Source organism: Haliotis cracherodii, unplaced genomic scaffold (genome assembly GCF_022045235.1).
Source record: "Haliotis cracherodii isolate W230 unplaced genomic scaffold, xgHalCrac1.p SCAF_12, whole genome shotgun sequence".
Taxonomy (NCBI): Eukaryota; Metazoa; Mollusca; class Gastropoda; order Lepetellida; family Haliotidae; genus Haliotis; species Haliotis cracherodii.
In genome coordinates this window covers 40,436,386-40,458,130 of record NW_027266267.1, presented here as the reverse complement: position 1 = coordinate 40,458,130, position 21,745 = coordinate 40,436,386, and the positions used below count along the sequence as shown (strand labels likewise).

The 21,745-nt window shown below is 38.6% G+C and overlaps 1 protein-coding gene across 1 annotated transcript in view; it reads left to right on the top strand.

Moving 5' to 3' along the window:
* The window catches only part of LOC139457895 (scavenger receptor cysteine-rich domain-containing protein DMBT1-like), a 93,209-nt gene that overhangs the window by 24,822 nt on the left and 46,642 nt on the right, over positions 1-21,745 (top strand). Inside the window, exons 2-3 of the mRNA XM_071239240.1 lie at positions 2,970-3,136; positions 4,291-4,429. Coding sequence (XP_071095341.1) covers positions 2,970-3,136; positions 4,291-4,429 — 306 coding nt within the window. The remainder of the gene's footprint in view (positions 1-2,969; positions 3,137-4,290; positions 4,430-21,745) is intronic.

Sequence of the window (21,745 nt, the reverse complement as noted above, 5' to 3'; positions counted from 1 at the left end):
TTTCAAACTTAGTGAACACGTTCAGTAAACAGTCTAGGTGTAGTGCGAAATTTGTTTGAAAAATATGAAATTGGTTACACCTAAAGTTGCTAATTTACAGAAATTGAGGAACTTGATTGTGCTCATTGTCATTAACAAATCAAGACTGTTTGATCAAATGTAACAAAACGATAATATTAAAAAAGAAATATCGTCACATACTCAACGTGAAATCCCTTGAGTAAACAATGGCCGTTACGGGTGCTAAAATATTTGGTTGGCGCTTTATTAACTTATGGGATTTCTTTTTTGAGGTACATAAACTCCTGAAAGCTGAACATTTATTCGAATCATACAAAATTCAAACAATTAACAAACAGTTATTGTGAGTTATCTTTGGATGGGTTGAAAGGTTCTTTTTGAAGTCCACAGACATTGAATGAAAGAGGCGACCTGACCTTCTTTCTTTGTGAAATATTTCAAGACGTGCGTTTGGAGATCACACCTATTTTAGGTGGGAGGGTAAGGTTGAGGTGTCTTGCCGAGTTGGTACCAAGGTGCCTTGCAGACCCCTGTTGATTATGATGATCTTGATGGAAGTGTATCGAATGCATTCATTTTGTCCAATTTGCTATTTGTCTGTAGGATATATCCAGAATCCAGGCACAGACACGGCCACTACTTGGTTAGTCTGATGCTCGTGAAAATCTTCAGGGACTAGCTGATTTCTCCTAAAATCCATTTAACATTAACTACGAGTCCGAAATGAGCTTTGGACTACTTGGATCTGCGCAATGGGGTCGACCCCTACAGAACATCTGAATCGGTTTCTTTCACACTTGGCGGAAGAGTGTCTTTTTCGACCTTGACATGATTTACATGCTAGTGGGAAGCAATTGACAAATTTGTTGTTTTTGAGCATACATTTTCCAGAACGTCAAAATGGATGTGTGATTGTGGGCTAGCCTAGTGGTGATTGCGTTAGCCCAACTCGCCAAAGTTCAGGGTTCGGTTCCCAACATACGTCCAGTGTGTCAAGCCCATGTCTGATATCTACTAGATATCTCCAGAACATTGGCATTGATTTTGTTTGAAAAATCATGCCACAGGACATCAAATGATAGGTCCCCCGTAAGAAGTAGCAATCTTTACCTCATTACTGTTACTGATATCTCGCTAAACACTGCAACGATTCCGAGGTAACAGATCTGGTCATTTTGTAGAACACTGACTGATTGCCTTCCAAAATTGCCAATAGAATATTAAAATTTGTTAGTGATGTTTAAGAATGTCCCATCAAAGGAGGGTGAAATCATGAACATGTTCCTACTACATTTGTCCCAGCAAAACCACTCGATTAAGATTCAGCAGTTTGCTGATTAATTATCAAAATGTCCAAAATATTTTCGAAGGATCGGTCTAGTTGGTCGATGATAAACCAGAACCTGTTGAATCTCATCCCAACCTATCTGATCCGTTTTTCTAGTGGGTTTATCTAATTATCCATGGTTGGAAACGACACATTCTTTCAAACTTTAGAAAGTAATCTTTCCAAGTAATCTTTCCATTGGTAACATGTATCTTTTTTTCCGAAAAAACTCTTTCTTTGTAAAGACTTCTGTATTGTTCACACTGCTGGTCGATCTGCTGGTCGATCCGGACGCAATACTTCTAAAAGTGCTCAGTTATATATTTTTTTCTGAATGACTGGTGCGAGACTAATGGGTTAATTAAAGGCAAGTCTTACTTGAACTGGTTAGGTTATCTAATGGTGTTGAACTGTTTAAACCCATAACTGGGCTATACTTATTACCTCTCATCTTCTTTGGATATATAATGAACAATAAAAAAGAAAAACAAACTAATGGGACACATTGTTTAACTTGTATTGGTTGGCTTGGCTGCTGTCTGGGTAGCCGCACGAATTGGATGGCCAAACACGGAGTCAACTTTATTGATATAGCAAAATAGTGGCTTGGCTACTGCTCGAAATCTGTTAAGTATTCATAACAATTTATTCATCTATTAATTTCGTTAATGCTGTTGGACTACCTAAACCTCATTTGGTATGGCACAACCAGCAAACCAGTGGGTTGATAAGTGCTTGAAGGCTGTTATGGAAAGTATTCATAACATTTAATCTTTTAATATCTAGGTCCCAAATGTCCCCTAAGAAACAGAAGCACTGCACTGTATGGATTTTCTTGAATTTTCTTGAAAGGTTTCTTTGGAAAGTCCCAAAAAATGTTGCGACCTTCACCTCATTATGTTGTCTGCTCTTTATTATTTAGCATTTTGACTTATTTTGATCCTATCTGTTTATTATTATGGCTATTTAATTCTGAAAGAAGACAGAATTATATGTAGAAACAAGAAAGTAAATATAATCCATCCTCACAAAGTATTCTTCCTTTTTTGCGTCATGTGACTTGGTTTCATATTAGCTCAGGAAGCATTCTTGAAACTAAACGGTCTTGCTAATATCAAATCATCAGGTTATATCTACATGCCATTTTGTGAAATTTTGAAACAATTGAGAACGATGAGAAGACGTCTGATTTCCAAATCGTTACATTTTGCACGTTTATATTAACATGGTGAGTGTTGGAAGTTGGAATTTCTGAAAAGCAGTTTATATGTCACATGTATGTAGGGCATGTAATTCATCCTAAGTAAAGTTATTTTCTTTGGTGAGATAATGACAAAACCTTTCTGCATGGGGATATGTTTTATATCTTTCAATATCAACATTAAGCCTAAACTCTAAGTTGACTGCCTCTACACTTTGAATAACTTATTCTTAATATGCTACAATTGGCAGAGAAAAATATATCTTTCTACATCTAAAGAGATTTTGTTCCGTTTTGGGCGACCGTTTTCACCTTTTACCTATTCAACAGTTTTGGATTTCTTTGATTTTTCGAATTACTTGATAATAAGAAACATTAGGAACAACCACATACAGACAAGCCTTATTGTGTCTACTTCAGGATGCGGTGAGCGCTACACAGGCTCCTCTGGTTCTTTCACCTCACCTAACTACCCTGGCAATTATGGGTACAACCTGTACTGTACCTACATCATTGATGCAGAAGAGACACTGGTAACTCTCGTGTTTGAAGATTTCATAACGGTGGAAGTGTATGATGTTGTCAAGGTATGTAAAAATATGTGTTATTTGAAAAGCAATAAGAACCTATATGGAATGAAGTGTGCAATTAAAATATCAGATAAATGATTCTTTCAGAAAATACTTTTACAGACAGAAAATAGGAAGAAATTTCAAGGGCTGATGATTAGAAATAGCATAATGGCATCAAACAGACACCGATCATCCGAACAATCACCAATCATGTATATTACAAATACAAACATGATTTCAGTTATTTCCATCCCTGTTATTTTGGATATTATTTTATGCCATAATTTGTTAGAATCTCTTAATTCACAATCTCCTGAACAATTATTTTCTCAATTTCTCAGTTATATTTCTACTAAATACATGTGTTGCTGTCACAATTCACAATTATCTGACCGACTTAACAGGTAGCATACATGTAAGAGCTTCAAAGTTTGCCTACCACCGCCTGTAACCACTGCGCTGAATGCATGCATGTGTTCTTATCAGCGATAATACGACGTACCCATGGACACATACTACACAATGTATCATGTTTAAAAGCGTTAAATTTAAGGCCAAAACGACTTAGAATGGTTTACTGTTCTATGTAATCAAACCTGGTTATCCGTGATGTATCATCGGAGCACAGAACATATTAAAGGACATGACAATAGATAAGCATTGTTTAGGGGCGAAAAGATATGCTGCCCATACACCAGCGAAATGAACGTTACCAATAAAGGTGAAGGCTGCACTAGATAGCCATCTATAAGTGTTACAAAAACACATATTGCTTACAAGTATGGGAACATAAATTGGAAAAGATCGCCCATTGCTTGTATAAACATGTTTCCAGATGTGTTTACTGGAGCTTTGTTGATTGGTAAATTATGTATTTATCCTGTAATCATTATGAGTGTGTTTAATGTTTGGTTATATTAAACAATAACTGTTACTGAAAACAAGAGTAACTGACATGTACCCGATAATTTAGGTTTTAGTATGTATTGTGAAACTCATAACATGTTTATATTTTATTCATATATTATATTTTTATTTTGATTATTATAGTATCTACACATGTAAGAATCTGTAGGAGTGTTTTTCAATCCGAATTTGCCAACAGTTAGTTTTCAGGCAAATTGGAATATAGTCAAAATGGGAGTCAATCCTCCTTTTGTAAACTGCAGGTTTATGACGCCTCAAACAACCTCCTTGTCCTTCTAAGTGGAGACAGACGGGGCTACATTGTCCAGTCAGCTGTCTACTACCGGGTTGTGTTTACTACAAATCATGGGAATAGGAAGGGATTTAAGGCTGTGTGGACAGGTATGTAGATGTGTACTTCTCTAATATTTTATTTTACTTTGTTCTTCCTTTAAATCCTTTCCATGATACTGAACATTTAATATTTGCTTGTCGTTGTCATGGTTGCTTGTGTATACTTTGTGAAAACATGCTGTACATTGTGTTCTTCCAAAACGTCTGCAGCTCATGCAACCTGACATCTTCAGCATGTTCTCTTTTTTGTCTATGACCAAGAGATGAGCTGAAGATAAGTTATGGAATCAAGCAACAGAAAAAGTTGAAAACTTATCTGGTGCCTCTGTTTGGTGGTACATTCTCATTTCAGACCAGACTGCTGAAGTGTGTGACCCTACTTTCTCAAATCTATTTGATTCTAGAACAAATTATATTTAGGGTTTCCCTTTCGAGTCTCATTCGGGATTTGAACCCACACACTTAGTGTGAGGCACCTAATCACCAGTACATAACATCAGCAATCTACACCACTCAACCACCGAGGCTTCCACACGAAATGGAAGTCCGACATCTGGTAGTCTAGATGACGTACTTTGTGTACCTCTCAGACAAATGTAGTTTTGGCATTGCTCCCATTGCCGAAAGCTACGAAGACAGTGTAGAAAGTGGTCAAATTTAACAAATTTATATTAAGCATTGTCTTAGTGTGTTTCTGTGGCCATTGTGATGTATTCTTGAATAAAAAACATTCCTATAGCCATTGAGGAGAACACTTTGTATTGACAGGGCACTAAGTAACCCCATCAAAATGCTTGTGGGAAGTTCATAATTGATTTACATATATGGTAAAATAGGTCTTTCCCGTGTTGCTTGGATTGTCGGTACCTTCATTCGCTCATTATGTATCCTCTGTTGTGTTCCGAAAGAATTTATGAGTGTCAACTTCTTTAATATGAGGATTTCAACGTTTCGGAGTATTTGCTTACTCGTGTATCATGTGAATGAATGATAGGATGCAGAGACCATATATTTGTCCACGTAGTGTTGATATGTTGAGCCTTTTTGTGTTGATAAATAGAGTAGTGGCCGACATACCCCTCCCCATAGTAGAGCAAGGCAAACTGATGTTATGTTTTTTTATCCAACAGACTAGAAAATGGTGGTTGTGGTCGCATGTGTTGGTGGCAGATACTGTTTTGGGGTCAAAATGCACTTTTCAGTTGTAAAAATAGAGAAAATCAAATATAGTCCCCCAAAAGCTTTTTGAGGTAGTCTATGCATTGAATCCTTATTTTCATCATTTATGTGATAGTTTACACATAGTAGACTTAAATTATTATTAATTTCGTCATTATAACCTCTTACATTTGAGTTATTAGTAGAAATAAGCCAAATTATGATGAATTTTGCTCTATTTTCATTTTCAAATTTTTGGACAAAGAACTGTAATGAATTATTAGTATCATCTACCAAGCCATTTGATAGCTCAAAATGAGCCGATACGTCTAACTGCTTGCCCTCAAAATAGACAAGCAGATGATTCTGTTGACTCAATCTCAAAACACTTAAAGAAATGAGGAAATAAGGTCAACTTTATTATGAGGAACAAAACGTTTCAGAGCATAAACTTACTCCTTCATCGGGTGAATAAATGCTATGAAGCAGAGAACATGTACATTTCCCTGTAAGAACAATAAAATATTAAGATAACAAAGGTGGAAACTTCACAGGAAGGTTATTGGCTCTGATAGGTGATTAGCAATGGACAAACAGTTAACGGTCTCCGAGCCAATGGCAGATGCACCAGCAGCGCAGGTCCCAACCCCAGAGGATGTAACTGTGGCCACCAATACATTGGAGAAACCCTCAGATCTCTCAACACAAGACTCAAAGAACATGAGACCTCTGTCAACAGACTAGACCTGAAATCCGCTATTTCCGAACACATCATCAAGAAGCAAGACCATAACACCATGTTGGAAGCAACCAAAGTCATGTCTACCAGCAACTGGCAAAAAAAAGAAAACTACAAAAAGAAACTACATCAGGAGACACAGCCAGCCATGAACAGTGACGAGGGAACCTATCTGTCCAGTGCTTGGGGCTTATTGCTTTTATATATTGCTAACAATCCAGCTGGCTTTCATTTGTCCAATGCCATTTCTGTTGCTATTACCGACCAGTGCTAATTACCCCCTGCCTCCCTTTTCCCCCTTGTCCATTGGTTATTTCCAATCAGTGCTGTCATTTATCAGCGCTTATTAACTGTTAAGTTTGGGCTTCCATTTGTCCATTGCTCATTACATATCAGCGCCAATTAAGTGTTGGCTTCCCTTGTTTTGTTTCTACCTTTGTCATCTTGTGACTTTTGTTGTTCTTACAGATACATATATATGTTCTCTGCTTCATTGCATTGATTCACCTAATGAAGGAATAAGTATATACTTCTAAATGATCCTCCTTATAAGGAAGTTGAATTCTCTTCGTTATGTGTACCACTTCTAAATGCCATTCAAAGACTACATAAAAGTATCTAAACCTCATCATCTGACATATAAATCAGAATATTTATGAATACACTATTTCTCTCAATACCCAAGGAGTGCACTATTATGATTATATTTGTAATTACATACATGATTCCTCATAATAGAAAGTCATTTTAACCACAAAACGTGTATAGTTCGGTGTAAATTTAGTCAAGAGTAACAACAAATGAATATGATCGAGATATAACTGAGATATATCTTTACTCGTGGCATAAAAACAATATCGTGGCTATGTAGCCATGCTGCAGTCCAAACACACTTCTGAACTTATAGAGACGTAATGAAAAATTAACATATCGCTTTTTAGTTTCCACGAAAAGCAGTATATGCACTATAGTGTCACTGGACTTTCTGCCTGATACATTACTTGATTCTCTGGTTTCTTTAACCCCCTGGATGCCAGAGGGACATATATGTCCGACCTCTACAACCCTCACTTTGAAGTCGAATAAAATTTAACATACATCATCCACACAAATACACTTCACAGTTTTGAATAAGATGGGAAATTCCCCGTTCTGTGATATCATCCACTGGCATTTTAGGCGAAGCAAAAGTACTCAAAATGACCCCTGAAAATTAGGTACATCGAAAATGTCTCCATTTGTTACATAATGCTAAATCACTACTCACGGCGTTTTTTACAGCATGTTTTGAAATCAAAATTGACGGATATTTACTCGGAGAAATGAATTTCAAAAATAGCATATTAGTGATCACAGGTATCTGTCTTTCATGAAATCACCAATGATCATTCCAAAACGTCTCCGATAACCCTGGAATCGTTTCGAATGTTTTGGAACATACGCAAACAAGAACGCCGAGGTGAACTTTCCGCCACCTTGGATAGTTTTTACAAAGTCATGTTTCAGGTAAACCAGTTATGAGACGCCTGTAACATCACGTATATTTCAAACTTAGCTGCAATACATACATCCTTGAATTCCTCATACTTTTTAGAATCAAACGACCAATGGTCTTTGTCCCCAATACAAAGTGTCTAGAAGAAATCAAGCACAATACGTCAGGTGTGAAAATGAACGCTGTGCTAGAAAAACTGCACTTGATTGAAATGTAAACAAAGGAAAATTCAGATTTTACACAGTGTAGCATTTTCTCCTATTTTGAGCTATCCATTCGTCTATTCGTTCTAGATATTGGCTCAACATTTTCAGAATATGCACGGGAAGGGATCGTAGGAAGAATTATGGAATTTAAAATAGATACATGGCAATGATTTGATATTTTCAACAAAAATTATCAAAGTTACCGTCCTGTGTGACGCCATGACTGACGCAAAATCACGCACAACGACAACAGTATTTATCGGCATTTCTGACTGTTTCCGATGGTTTCAATGAAAATTATAACAACAAATACATAGTACATAGATTTTCAAAATGTTTCTGATTACTTACATGTCATATTTATGTATATACCATCCCTGAATCAACGAAAGTGCCCTCGTAAAACCCCGCATAATGTTGACAGTGAACACGCCATTTTATAAAAGTCTGGCGCCGGTCGTGATGTAACACGTCAACATTTTTGTACATATTTGGTAATTTCTTTGAGGTGAAGGTCCTTGAATGAGAGTGCACACGATCATTGTATCATGCTGTTTACAATTTCAGTTATAATGTAGATTGTACATTTGTTCAAACAATTAAGTTTACTTTGGCTATTTGTCAATGTTCAAAATGATACCATACGTAAATATAGGTCACAAAATGTATGAACGAACCTTTGATAATCTCCGTTTGTTTGAACATTGTTTACATAAAAATTGATAAGTTTTTTAGTGTCGAATACGATATTTCTTTCCTTTGGACATGTGTTACAAGATTAAGAGTAAATGTAACTGCAGCATGTACGTATTTCTTGGGAAAATGAAATAGTCAATTTCATAACTTCATATAACCAATGACCGTGAATAGCCGTTTCATTTCATTTTATAACTAAAACTGAATATATTACTTTAACAAAACATATAATATTTTTCGTTAAAATATATGCATACATTTCTGAAAGAATTGTCGTGGTCTTGGAATTCTTTTTTTTATGTCATTTGATACATAGAAGTAGTTGTGTACAGCGCTACAGGACCGCTCAGGATTTCAGGACGAAGATGGCGGCACATCCGTTTCCGGTGGCGTGCGCCTCCAAGGTGGCGTCACATTTGTTTCCGGTGGCGCGCGCATCCAAGAGGGCGTCCCATCCGTTTCCGGTGACGTGCGCCTCCAAGATGGCGTCGCATCCGTTTCCGGTGGCGTGAGCACCTCCAAGAGGGCTGCGCCTCCATTTCCGGTGGTGTGCGCCTCCAAGATGGCGTCGCATCCGTGTCCGGTGTCGTGCGCACCTCGAAGAGGGCGTCGCCTCCGTGTCCGGTGGTGCGTGCATCTCCAAGAGGACGTTGCCTCCGTTTTCCAGGGGGAGGAGGGGGAGGGAAGGAGGGGGAGGGAGGGTAGGGGAAAAAATCATAGGGAAGCGGTCGTAAAAGGTGAACAAGAAAAGAGTTTTGTTGTTGTTGTTGTTGTTGTTGTTCTAAACATAGACAAGGCGGCGGTGGTGAAGGGAGGGAGGGAGGAAAGGAGGAGGCGGGTTCATGGTTTGTTTTGTTTTGGGGTGTGTGTGGTGATGACATGTGGAGATAATAGCTCACTGAGACGAGCTTATCATACACAGTCGACGACTCTGCCACTTTGTTGCTAGGTTGACGTCATATCGGCGAAGGATCTTGCAACAACATTCCACAAATCATGTCATCGGGTATGGTGATGTGTTTGTAAACTTTGAGTTGTAAGGTTTCGTTCCACAAGGCGATCGTGTATTGTAGCCACTATGACAGCCGTTCGTCCAAGTTAACAGTCGGTGAGTGGTGAATTTAAAGGTGCTAAAGGTGTTGCCTGAATTCCTAAAGGTGACTCGACAGGCACAGACATGGACGTGGTGTAGGACTAAGGCTATAACTAGTAGCCTACAGAGAGTTGATCTGAAAATACTTCCATTGTTTTGATTCCCTCTCTTCGCTGTATAAGAGAAATCTACTAAACCTTTCCCATGGCCTGAATGAGCCACATTGTTTCACAAAAATCAAAGTCCGAATATTAGTACAAGTAAACTTTGAATAGTAATGATTTCCGAAATAACACGGAAGAAATGGCGATAACTTTCAGTGGTCAGTAGGCGATGCATAAGTTAGGCCTATTTACAGACCTACACGTTTACGATCGAAACCCGAACATAATATGACGGCCACAAAACGCCGCCAGACTGAATTCTAGTCAAACATATACTGCTTGCCCTTGGTAATTACCCATGGTATCCATAAAATAATAATATGGAAAAAAGTCTTGGGCCTCCTTCACCTCTATAAACATCATGTTCTATGTATCAATTATTAATATCAACACTGACGCTCAGTGAAAGTGACCGGCAAACTACATTCTAACCCCGCCACTTCTGAATAATACGATACATTTAAAGCATTTGACGATCTGCATGTACATAAACATATCAACAAGCGGAGGCTGCTTCTGAAAAATTAACTTACCTCATCCGAATTCACAGATCATCTGTCCAGTTCCAGTTGCTGCACAATCTCTTGGTTGTAGACTTCTAATATGTCTAGAGTGAGCTTGAACTAAGATTGCTGGTGACAAAAAATCTTCCGCGACAATGTGACGTCATTCTGACGTCACTTCACGAGGCAACAGCCTAAACTTTTCAGCAGTCGCTCTCACGCCGCAATTGTTTTTAACTGTAATATTGCTTGTGACAACATTTAGTAGACAGATAACTTCGTTATAGATATATATGTTTTAAAAAAAATAAAACTAAGAGATTGTAGATCTACAAGTGGTTTCCTAAACATCATTTACAAAAAGTGTTGTAATGTCCAAAGCACAACGTTAATTTGCAACGTTGTTGTTACGTTGTGGAATACGCAATTACGTTCTGGAAATTTTAGAATTAAGAGAGGAAATTTTAATTGCCGAATATATATAAAGGTAATGCATTAATGCCTTGGTATTCTGACAAATTCATGTTGATTTTGGTAAAGCAGTTCTATTCCTTTATGACTATCGAGAAGCAAACTCTATAACGTTTCACCGACGTTTCAGAAACGTGGCTACAAAACGTTGTGTGATGTCCGATGCACAACGTTTACACAACGTGAATGTGCAACGTTGTTATAACGTTGTGAAATAACGTTGCACGTTGACGTTATAACAACGTTGTGACAACGTTATATCACGACGTTACCAATCCACAACCTTTCCACAACGTTGTGACACCGTCGTGTGTTAGCTGGGTATAGCTTGGTTGTATTGGACAAGTCTAATCGACCCTGTTAAAATCTCGATTCCTGAAAAGAATCGTAACATTCGTTATGTTAGTTTCAATAATTATCAGAAATCTGTAGCAAAAGTTTCAGCTGAATGCTGATCAGGATGCATGTTGTCAAATTCTTCAAATTAAGCACATCATCAAATTAATGCTTATGCATGCATTCACCAGGTGTACTCTGGATATGATTTTCCTGAAAAATAAAGGAAAAGAAATTTATAAATTAATGTTTGGATGGAGTTTTAATTAAAATCGTTCACCCTTCAAAAAAGCATATTTGTCGTTTACACAAGTTGTTACACGGATGGCAGCCAACTTGGATCTAGTTCTGGATGCACTTTAAAGTATTTTAAACTATTTCATTGCATGCCTTGGCCCCCAAAACCTATAATTTGCCACCAAGATCATGTTTCTATGTCAAAATGATCCAAAGTTATGGCCGTATATTGAAATTTGTAAAATGGATGGTGGCCATCTTGAATTTCTCAATGAGTAGGAGCCATTGGTTTGCCAGCGTAGATCCAATTAAAATCGGATTATGCAACTTCTAAAACCCCTATGTGCAAATTTTAACGCTTTCTTCCGGAAGTGAACATCTTGGCCTTATATTGTTACATATCTGCCGAGCTATAGTATCTAGGGAGAGTGGTCACTACAGCCCTACTTCACCCATACGACCCAGAGGATTTATTGGGAGGAGGATGCAAATAGTACTCTCACGTTCAAACCAAATACCTACTCTTTCAGAGATATTATCTATGAAATCCATCAATTGATCCATCTGTCAAGCCACCAAGCATTGAGACAGAGGATCCGGTGCTTATGGAACGGGCTGGTTATGAAAACCCTGTAGAAAAAAGGGAAGAGTTTCATACACATGTACATTTCCTTAGCCATCAATCTCTGAAAATGTGGTTGCAAAAATGAATGCGGAGTTAAACACCTCTACCAGTAGAGCCTTCAGCATTCCTTATCCTCACAAAGGGAGACTTTGCTATAAAACTCACAATTGTCCATTCCCCACATCTCCTACCATTGCTGATGATTATTTTAATCTGGTTAGACACCCTAATACCAGGATGAATGTTGAGATGAACAAATTCAAAGAATTTGACAATGTTTATAAGCAGATGATATACATCTGCACGTATATGAACTGGTTTGCAGCAGGCATCAGACATGTACTTCCCCCTGTTAATTGTGAGGAATTGACTGGCCATTCTTGTGACACAAAAGTTAAGATGTATTTGGAACAAGTTGGTTTCATTCATAGTGTGCTAGATAACATATTGAAGATGCACAATGATCTTCAAACTGCATAAGTATGGATGTCCACACAATTCCTGCTTACGCAACGGAATCGTCTTATTCAACAGGTTAGACACAATGTCTCAGATCCACTAAGACGAAGTTTGATGTCTCAGTCGATATTGGTGATTGATGAGATTTCACGCACCACCAATCAGAGATTCCAAAACTCTACTATCTCTTTGGCATGAAAATGAAAAGCCGTCGGACGATATCCAGAGTCACAAGGATCTTAGCGCATACATGCTATGTCGGGATGTGAATCTTTTCTTGCCTCAACTTGGAAGACTTCATCCCGTTCCAGACCGAGCCGAGGGAGACATGAGTCCTAAAGAAGTAGAGGTCGTGGTCAATCCTATACCAAAGGAAGAGGTAACTGTCGGGTGTGACTCTCCACACCCAAAAATCTCTCAGCCAAACCCTGTCGATCTTGCTATGTTATTGGACCTCGATTACCGGTTACCAAAGTTCACCTTAACGCTTACTGCGGGACCACTTGGCGGTCGTCTGTCACTATAACCCGAAAATTGGAAGTCAATCACGGACGACCCTTGGCTAATCAAAGTGGTAAAAAGAGGATGCAAACTCCATTTCAAATGGCGCCCGGAGCTTGTACTCCACCCCAAAGTACGTGCTTTTCATCTAGTAGGAGCCAAGTTAGCGGCTGCAACCCTGGCTATACGAGAACTAAAAGACAAAGGCGCCATAAGCATGTTACAAAAGTCAGACACTCCAAGAGGCTTTTACTCTCAAATTTGCTGGTCCCAAAAAACAACTCTACAAAGATGCGCATGAAAATAGACTCAAAGGTACTCAACAGAGACCACCTAGTACGTCCATCAAAGTTTCAAATGGAATCAGTAAAAAAGTTACACAATTCCTTAAAACTAGGAGATTGGCCAGTCAGTCTGGACCTACAGGATGCCTACCTGCATGTGCCCATTCACACGAATTGTTGACACTACCTAATATTTGCACTTAATGGTCTAAGGTTCGAATTCAACGTGCTTCCATTCGGAAAATCAATAGCGCCATGGCTCTTTACACGGATTATCACCCCTGTCATCGACTTCACTCATCTAAATCTTGGAAGGCTCCATGGCCATATAGACTTCCTCTTAGCTGATCAACATTTATTGCAGTTTTATTGCAATATTTCTGATTCAAATCCTATCTCACTTGGGTTTCCTGGTACATCCTGTCAAGTCAGAATTGATACCAACCCAAGACATAGTGTACATAGGGTCGAGGTTACAACTTTCAAAAGGCATTTTAAAACCACAAGAGGACAGGTATCTTAAAGCTGTAGAGAGGATTCAGAGTGCTCTCGACCTTCCAAGCAGGTCACGTCGTTGGTGACGTCGTCTTGCCTAGGCACCCTGACTTCACTCCGAGATCTTACTTACAGAGGAAGACTTCAGCTATGTCCACTACAAGCGTGGCTGAACACCACCAGAAATATGGATCTGGGAGACGCAATACACCCCTTCACAACCAACTATCAGGCTTTGGCGTCAAAATGTCATGCCAGGCATTCCTCTCATGTTCCCCCCACCATTACACTATCTTTATACAGACGCATCAGCCGAATGTTGGGGCGCACATGTGGATGACGTCACAATCCAAGGAATGTGGTCAAACCAAGACAAAAAAATACACATAAATTGTCTGGTAATTAGAGCTATTGTCCAAGCAATCAAGGCATGGGTCCATTTACTACACCACTTGTCGGTACTGATAGCTACAGACAACAGCATGGTGGTAGCATACATACAACATCAAGGGGGCACGGGATCAGCAGTTTCGTTGAGAGAGGTTACGCTTTTATTTGCCTTGGCAGACTCCGTGAGTTGCAGGATAGAAGCACGGCACATACCGGGAAAAGTCAACATTCTTGCAGACTGCCTATCCCATAAAAAAAGGTTGTACCCACGGAATGGACTCTCCACACAAAGGTATTCAAGTGGATAACCTCGAAGTAGGATGTTCCTCACCTGGATTTATTTGCCACATGCCTAAACCATCGACTTCCCACTTATGTCAGCCCAGTCCCCGATCCAGTAGCCCTTCAGGTCGACGCCCTATCCATGAGTTGGCAAGGGATGTTCGCCTACGCCTTCCCTCCGTGGTCTCTCCTGGACAGAGTATTAAGGAAGATCGAGGACATGGATTGTGTCATAATTCTGATAGCCCCAGCGTGGCCCAACAGAACTTGGTTTCCAAGACTGATTCCACTTCTCATAGAAGAGACTCTCAAATTGCCAGAACGTCACGATCTCCTCCGCCAACCAAAATCAGACATATTTTTCGCCAACTTGACAAGTCTCCACCTTCACGCCTAGAAACTATTGCGACAAAGATGCAAGTTTCCGGTTTCTCTAAATCTGCTTCAAAAGCGGTTGCTAGCACATGGAGACCAGCTTCCTCAGCTATGTATAACGTCAGATGGAGAAAGTTCTGCCAGTGGCGAATAGAAAGAGGTTTGCGTGAGGGAAAATATAACAATACCTATTGTGGCTGATTTTCTACTTCATCTGAGGAATGAGAAAGGTTTCAAACATTGTACAATTGAAAGCTATAGATCAGCTATAGACCTCAGTTCTATAACATGACGGTCTGTCCATAGGATCTCACCAAGTTTTAAATCGACTCATAAAATCGTTTGCACTGGAAGACCAAAATGAAATTTATCCATGGTACTGCCTGCTTTGATCGAAGCTCCATACGAACCTATGGCAGAGGCTACACTTTTAACAGTTTAAAAAAAGACTGCCTTGTTCTTAGCGTTAGCTACAGCTGCTAGAGTGTCTGAGCTTCACTCAATTGATATCGCCTCTTTTACTTATTCATAAAACTGGAGCACAGTATCCTTCAGATCGCTACCAGAATTTATCGCATCAGCGTTTGGGCCTCTAGGACATAGACAATATTCTGTCCAATCCTTGAGTAAAACAGTGGCTCATCCAGATAGACTATTATGCCCCATTAGAGCTGTGAGATACTATATCTCAGCTACTTAGAACCACAGAAAGAAAAGAAAACGGCTCTTTATCTCTTGCAAGCCTTCGTCAGAAAACGACATTGCTAAGGCTACTGTGGCGGGATGGCTTTTGAACACTATAGTTGATAGTTATCGTCAAGCCCAGCTCTCTACACCTAAATTGGGAAGTTGCAAGGCTCATGAAATCCGTGCACCAGCAACAAGCCTGGCCTCATGGAATTCAGTTTCCATCGAACAAGTGGTATCAAGCTGTCAATGGAGATCCCACAATACGTTTACTCATTTCTACCTACGAGACGTACAACACGATCTTGAGGGACTATACTCCCTGGGGCCCTTGGTGGTGGCCCAGGCTAAAGTCTCTCAGGGGGTAATCATAAGGTGATAGGGTTATTACAATGTTAGTCGCTTAGCGTAACATGTATAACTACCGGAGGTGTAGTCGTGGACGACTTCAGAACAGGAATTTACATAAAGTTTTATCACCAATATATAAGGGGAACATGTCATCGGGATTAAAAACTACGTTACCTGAGGTGAGATAAGTATATATGCGGTTGGCTATAGAGCAACAAGTATATATCTACGTCTCAATGAAAGATTAACCGGAAGTGACGTCATAGATAACCTAATAACCGGAAGTGACGCCATGAAGGTCATCAGAACCGGAGAGAAACATCAGAAATAAGGTCATATATTACCAAAACAGGTGACAATTATGAGGTCAATAAAACGGGAAGGACGCCCCAAGTGCCAAGTCTTCTGTGGGTTTGCCAAGGGTGAAATCAAGAAGTCTGGCACTGGTTTGTTCCCCGTTTCGCCCATGTTTCCCTTACTTCACTGCTGCCAATTTTTCGGAAGTACTAGATGACAGATCCCACCTGTCCTTCGGGTAAATACTGGCTATGATGTAACTGAGGTAGGGTATTCGCAGGAATTATCAAACAATAGTTATTATTGTGTATAATTCTAAGAATACTACCTCTATTACATCAAGAAATAGTCCCTCCCACCTCCCAATATATCTTACATCTAGTCGATGAAGGGTTGTTAGACAGAAGTGATGCTTTCCCGCCTTGCGCAGCTGCAGTTTGACAAGGGATTGTGTTTACTTCAAAACTATGGGATAATTGGCAGTGGAGAGGATGTCTTTTGGAAAAAATCTAAAGATTTTATAGTGAGATTATTGTCAATATGGGAATTGTGGCTATGATGTAATAGAGGTAATATTCTTAGAATTATGCACAATGGTAACTATTGTTTGATGTTTGAAGTGTCAGTCTGAAATTGTAATACATGGATTCTACTCTCGATGTTTTTCGAATTATTTTCTGTCAACGACGACGGCGGGGAGCGATATAACGTATTTACATGACAATATAATAACATAATATTGTTATTGGTCTATAATTGCAAGAAGGACAATTTAGAATATTAAAGATGTTGTTGAAAACTTTTTTCTGAGAACATCCCGTCCTCAGAACTATAGGTACAAGGCCACTGGATGGAAGATGTATGTACTGTAGTAGGACCTATGTGACTTTGTAACCAAAAACAAATTACATTGTACCCAAATTATTTTGTGATTTTGTACTGAAGAAAATAATAAAATAATTTTTTTTATGTTTTCAGATATACATAGACACGCACAGTATATTTAAAGTAAATTAATTGTACCTAATAAAGTCGATATTTTAATTTAATATCATAGATACAAATATGAAATTTTTGAGCTCGATAGTCACATGATGTCTTTGTACAAAGGATTGAAAGCTGTTCAATGTCATGTCACATAAGGCCACAAGGTTGCGCTGAACTCAGTATCTCGTGTGACTGCCCCGGGCAGAAATCACGGCTCTGCATCTCCTCAGCACTGACTGGATAAGGGTACGAACTCTGTCCTGCGGAATTATGTGCCATTCTGCTTGTAACGCGTTGTTAACGCAGCGTGTTCTGACGTTGACACGGCGATCGAGTTCATCCTAGAGGTGTTTTATTGGGTTGAGATCTGGAGAGCTCGACTGCGAGGGCAAGACGTTGATGTTTGCATTATGAAGGTAGTCTACCGTGAAACGAGCTTTGTGCGGTGGAGTGTTGTCCTGTTGAAACAGCTCCCTCAGGCGGTCAATGATTGGAAGAAGGTGAGGTTGAACAAGGATTCATGTAGTACTTGCTGTCAAGTTTCCCTGATCCACAACAAAAGTCAGATTTCGTGGTGTAGGATATGGGCCCCTACATCATGACACTACTGCCAACGAATTTGTCGAGTTCTCGTACACAATGTGGGGCAAAACGCTCATTTCGACGATGATAAACACCTTGTCTTCCATCTCGCTGGTGAAGAAAAATCATGATTCGTCGCTAAACCACGCTTATTATTGGCTTATGCTTGTCTTTTTATAGCCACTACCACGATTTACGAATGCCATAACTTGCACGTGCAGTTTGCTTTACTGTTTTCCTCCATGGCACTTTTGAACACGTGTGAAAACAATGCTGTTTAAAACATTGCAAATCGACAATGGCTGCGTTTTGACGCATCGTTTGTTGAATATCAGGCAACAAACATATTCAAATAACATAAATCCAATGTATATACCGGATTTTTTGTGTAGTCAGGTTCAAAGAACTACATACTGGCTGTGCGTTTCGTTTTTTGAAGAGTGTATAATAAAACATTTAATCAAGTTCATAATATGATTATGACTGTGATCCGTGAAGTTGATTGTTTGGTTTCGATAGGAAAGTCTCGTCTTGTCACTGAAGAAGAGGTCAGTGAAATTAGTTAAACCACTGTTAATTGTATTGCTTATATAGGAAAGTGATAGTAAATTCATTTTTTGATACTAAATTTAAAGTATATCTTTGAGACGAATGGCAATTTGTTCCAAGTAGATCTACACTCCTGTCGCCTTTTACGGCAAGTGTGGGTTGCTGAAGAACTATTCTACCCCGGAATCTTCACGGGTCAGACATTTTGGGTACAAAAATCACATCATTTCAAAGGATTTCGTGAAATGGGATAAAAAATATTTCTCGTCTGTATGATTCCTTTTCACATTTTAAAACAAGAAATTGTGTTACGTAACAAAACATGTAGATCAACACGGATCAATCTGAAAATATATTTTGTTTGGAAAATTTGGACACCTCAGAAATGAGGGCTTTTAAACATATAACTCTACCTAACTTGTCACAAAATATTTTTAATATTTTTATGACACTGACACTTTTTATGGCACTCAACCAAAAAGCATTTAAGGAAAGATAAATGTTTTTGATTAAAAATAATACTTTCTTTCACACTTCTTGTTTCATGATGGCAGGGGTACTTTTATACTCATCAGCTGAGGAAGCTGTGATACTGTGATTGCATTAATGGGAAAAAACAAGTTTGCAGCAGTGTGCAAAATAATCTACATAAGCTGACAAAGTCATGGTGTGGCTGACAGGAAAGAACACATCAGACAAGGATTATCATGTATACAGGCACAATTCATTTCACTCCAACATGAAGACTGATACATACGGAACATACAGACTTGATATTCTGGAGCCCATCAAATGCTCAAGGACGTCAGATGCAAGGCTGGTGATGATCGAAATTTGTATACGTCACATTGATTGATAAAACAAACTCCGTTTACCACAGTTTCCAATGGTCCATGTTCCTTCAGGGACGTGAGCCTCGCTGTCAGACATCCGAGCATACTTTAACAAACCTGGAAAGTCCTGTCATTCCACATCACTGCATTGGTGAGAATCCACAAAACAATACACCAGGTAGAATATATGTCATATACGTTTCCCACAGAACAAAACTGCACGAATGTTTTCAAAAGATCCTCTGATAAACATTTGGCTACCTCACCGACTTCAGTGCCACCCTGTATTTTGATGATAAAAAATAAAAACATACAAAAGTTACAAAACAAATAATGTATCATATTCATGTTACAGGTTTATTTTAGCATTGCGTGTCCAAATTCAATCTAAAACAAACACTAAAAATATTAATGTAGTATTTAATTTGTTTATTTTTGTTTTTTTATTTTATTTTGGCTGAAATTATGTAAGAACTGATCGGCAGATCACACAAACTCACCATTATTAACAGCAACCACGATCAGATCACCACTATTGATGCCTTGAAACAAACCTTAATTGCCACAGACTGGATACATAATCATATATACCTTATTTAGACCCGTGAAGTAATATTTGTTGTTGTTTGACTACTGTATGTCAAATTATTGTGTTTGCAGTCGAAATAACAAGTCCACAGAAAACCTCAAATGGTAATTCATCAAATTGTTCCATTTGTAAAATTTAGCTGACAATATACAAAAGTGTTATTTGCTTAGTGCTTATTAATGCATGTACATCAAAGTTTGCAATTAAGCATACCTCGCTAATGGTTGTTTTTTATTAAAACATGCTAATGGAAGAAAACATTCCTTTGGATCACTGACTGTCAAGGGAAGAAATAATGCATACAAAGAACTAGTTTCCAACAGAACAATGTACGGTTGTCCTTGAAACATTAGATTAATCCAGAAAAAAACATGTTTGGATTTTGCCTACATTCAAAAATGCCTCCACTTATTGGTCTTCTGATTGTTATTTCACATGTGAAGTTTAAGTAGTGTTTTATGGCAGTGCAATTTATAGTAAAACAATGATTGTAACTGTATTATATTCGCTGACTGGACTGCGTGCAGATTGGGCTTGGGTAAATAAACATTATTATCGCTGACTTCTTGCTATCACCACTGTATTTTTGTATTTGATACTGACCACTGCCATCACATCATATCATTTATTGCCATTGAATAGGGTTCTACCATTACTGCCATTACTGCTGGGTGGCTCAGTCGTCTAAGGCGCCGCAATTTACTGTACAGAAACCTATGATTGTGGGTTCGAATCCCAGTTCGCCCCGATTATGTTTCTAGGTTTGTCAGCACCATACTTGTGCTCGTGGGTTTCACCGAAGTGGTAAACGTCTGAGACCTGCATAAATTCGGGCTTTCCTCCCACATTAAGCTTACAACTGGAATACTGTCAAAAGCGCTGCATTCACTCAGTCACTCATTATAATTGCTGGGCAGTAATTTGTATTGATTTGTAAACTTAGTAAATTTTGTAATTCATTTGTTGATTGTATACCACTTGTTGGATGGTTGTTGGTTTCACACTAAGTGTTTTTTTGTACAGATTTCTAGACAAATGTATTGTTTCAATTTGGGAATCAACACATAACAGAAATGGCAGCTTGTCCGGGCTCAAGATGTCGTATATCATAAATTATTTGTCAAAATTATTGGAAACAATTTTTTGTCTAATTTTGTGTGAAGCCAACAATCACTTAAGTTTAGTTTAGTTAAGTTTAGAGAAAATTGTTAGTCAGCCTTCAGCGAAACAAGACTTTAGTCTATATGCTCAAAAAGTCTGACCTGGTCGAATTGGACAAATATTACAATCTCAAATCGGGTTTGCTTACACTGCAAAAAAAATCCATATATTCAAGCTTGTATATCCTTTGGAAAGATGATATTTCCAAAGGATATACAAGATTGGAATGATGATATATACAAAAATATACAAGTTTGTATATACGACATATACAAAAATATACAAATTTATATATATGGTGTATCCAGATTTGTTTTCTTTGTATATATTGGTAAAGGGAGATAATTATTATGTATTTGTGTATAATTATTATATATGTGCAAATTGAAGTGTTTTAAGTTGAGCACTGTGTTTCTTTGTATATGTTGGTAAAGGAGGATAATGCTATGTATTGCTCTATAATTGTTTTGTATGTGCAAAATAGTATCAGCAAGTTACAAAAAAACTGATATAGTGGCTGGTAACATTACTGGAATGTTTAATTAGTACACCACACTGTTAGCGGGAGTACATGGGCGGTTGAGGCGTCTTGTACTTTTCCTGGCGCGGTGCTTGGTATGTGAGTAGACTTTATGGTCAAATGCACAGAGAGGATTAGCTGTCGGGGGCGATTGCATTGGCGGTAACTTCTGTACTGAAAGTGTTTGAGCTTGGATTCGTTTTACGGGGAGGCTGCGATGTGTTTTGTAACATGCTCTCGTGCACATATGCCAACAGAGTGGATTGCACAGAGGATGAAAACTATTTTATCACTACTTA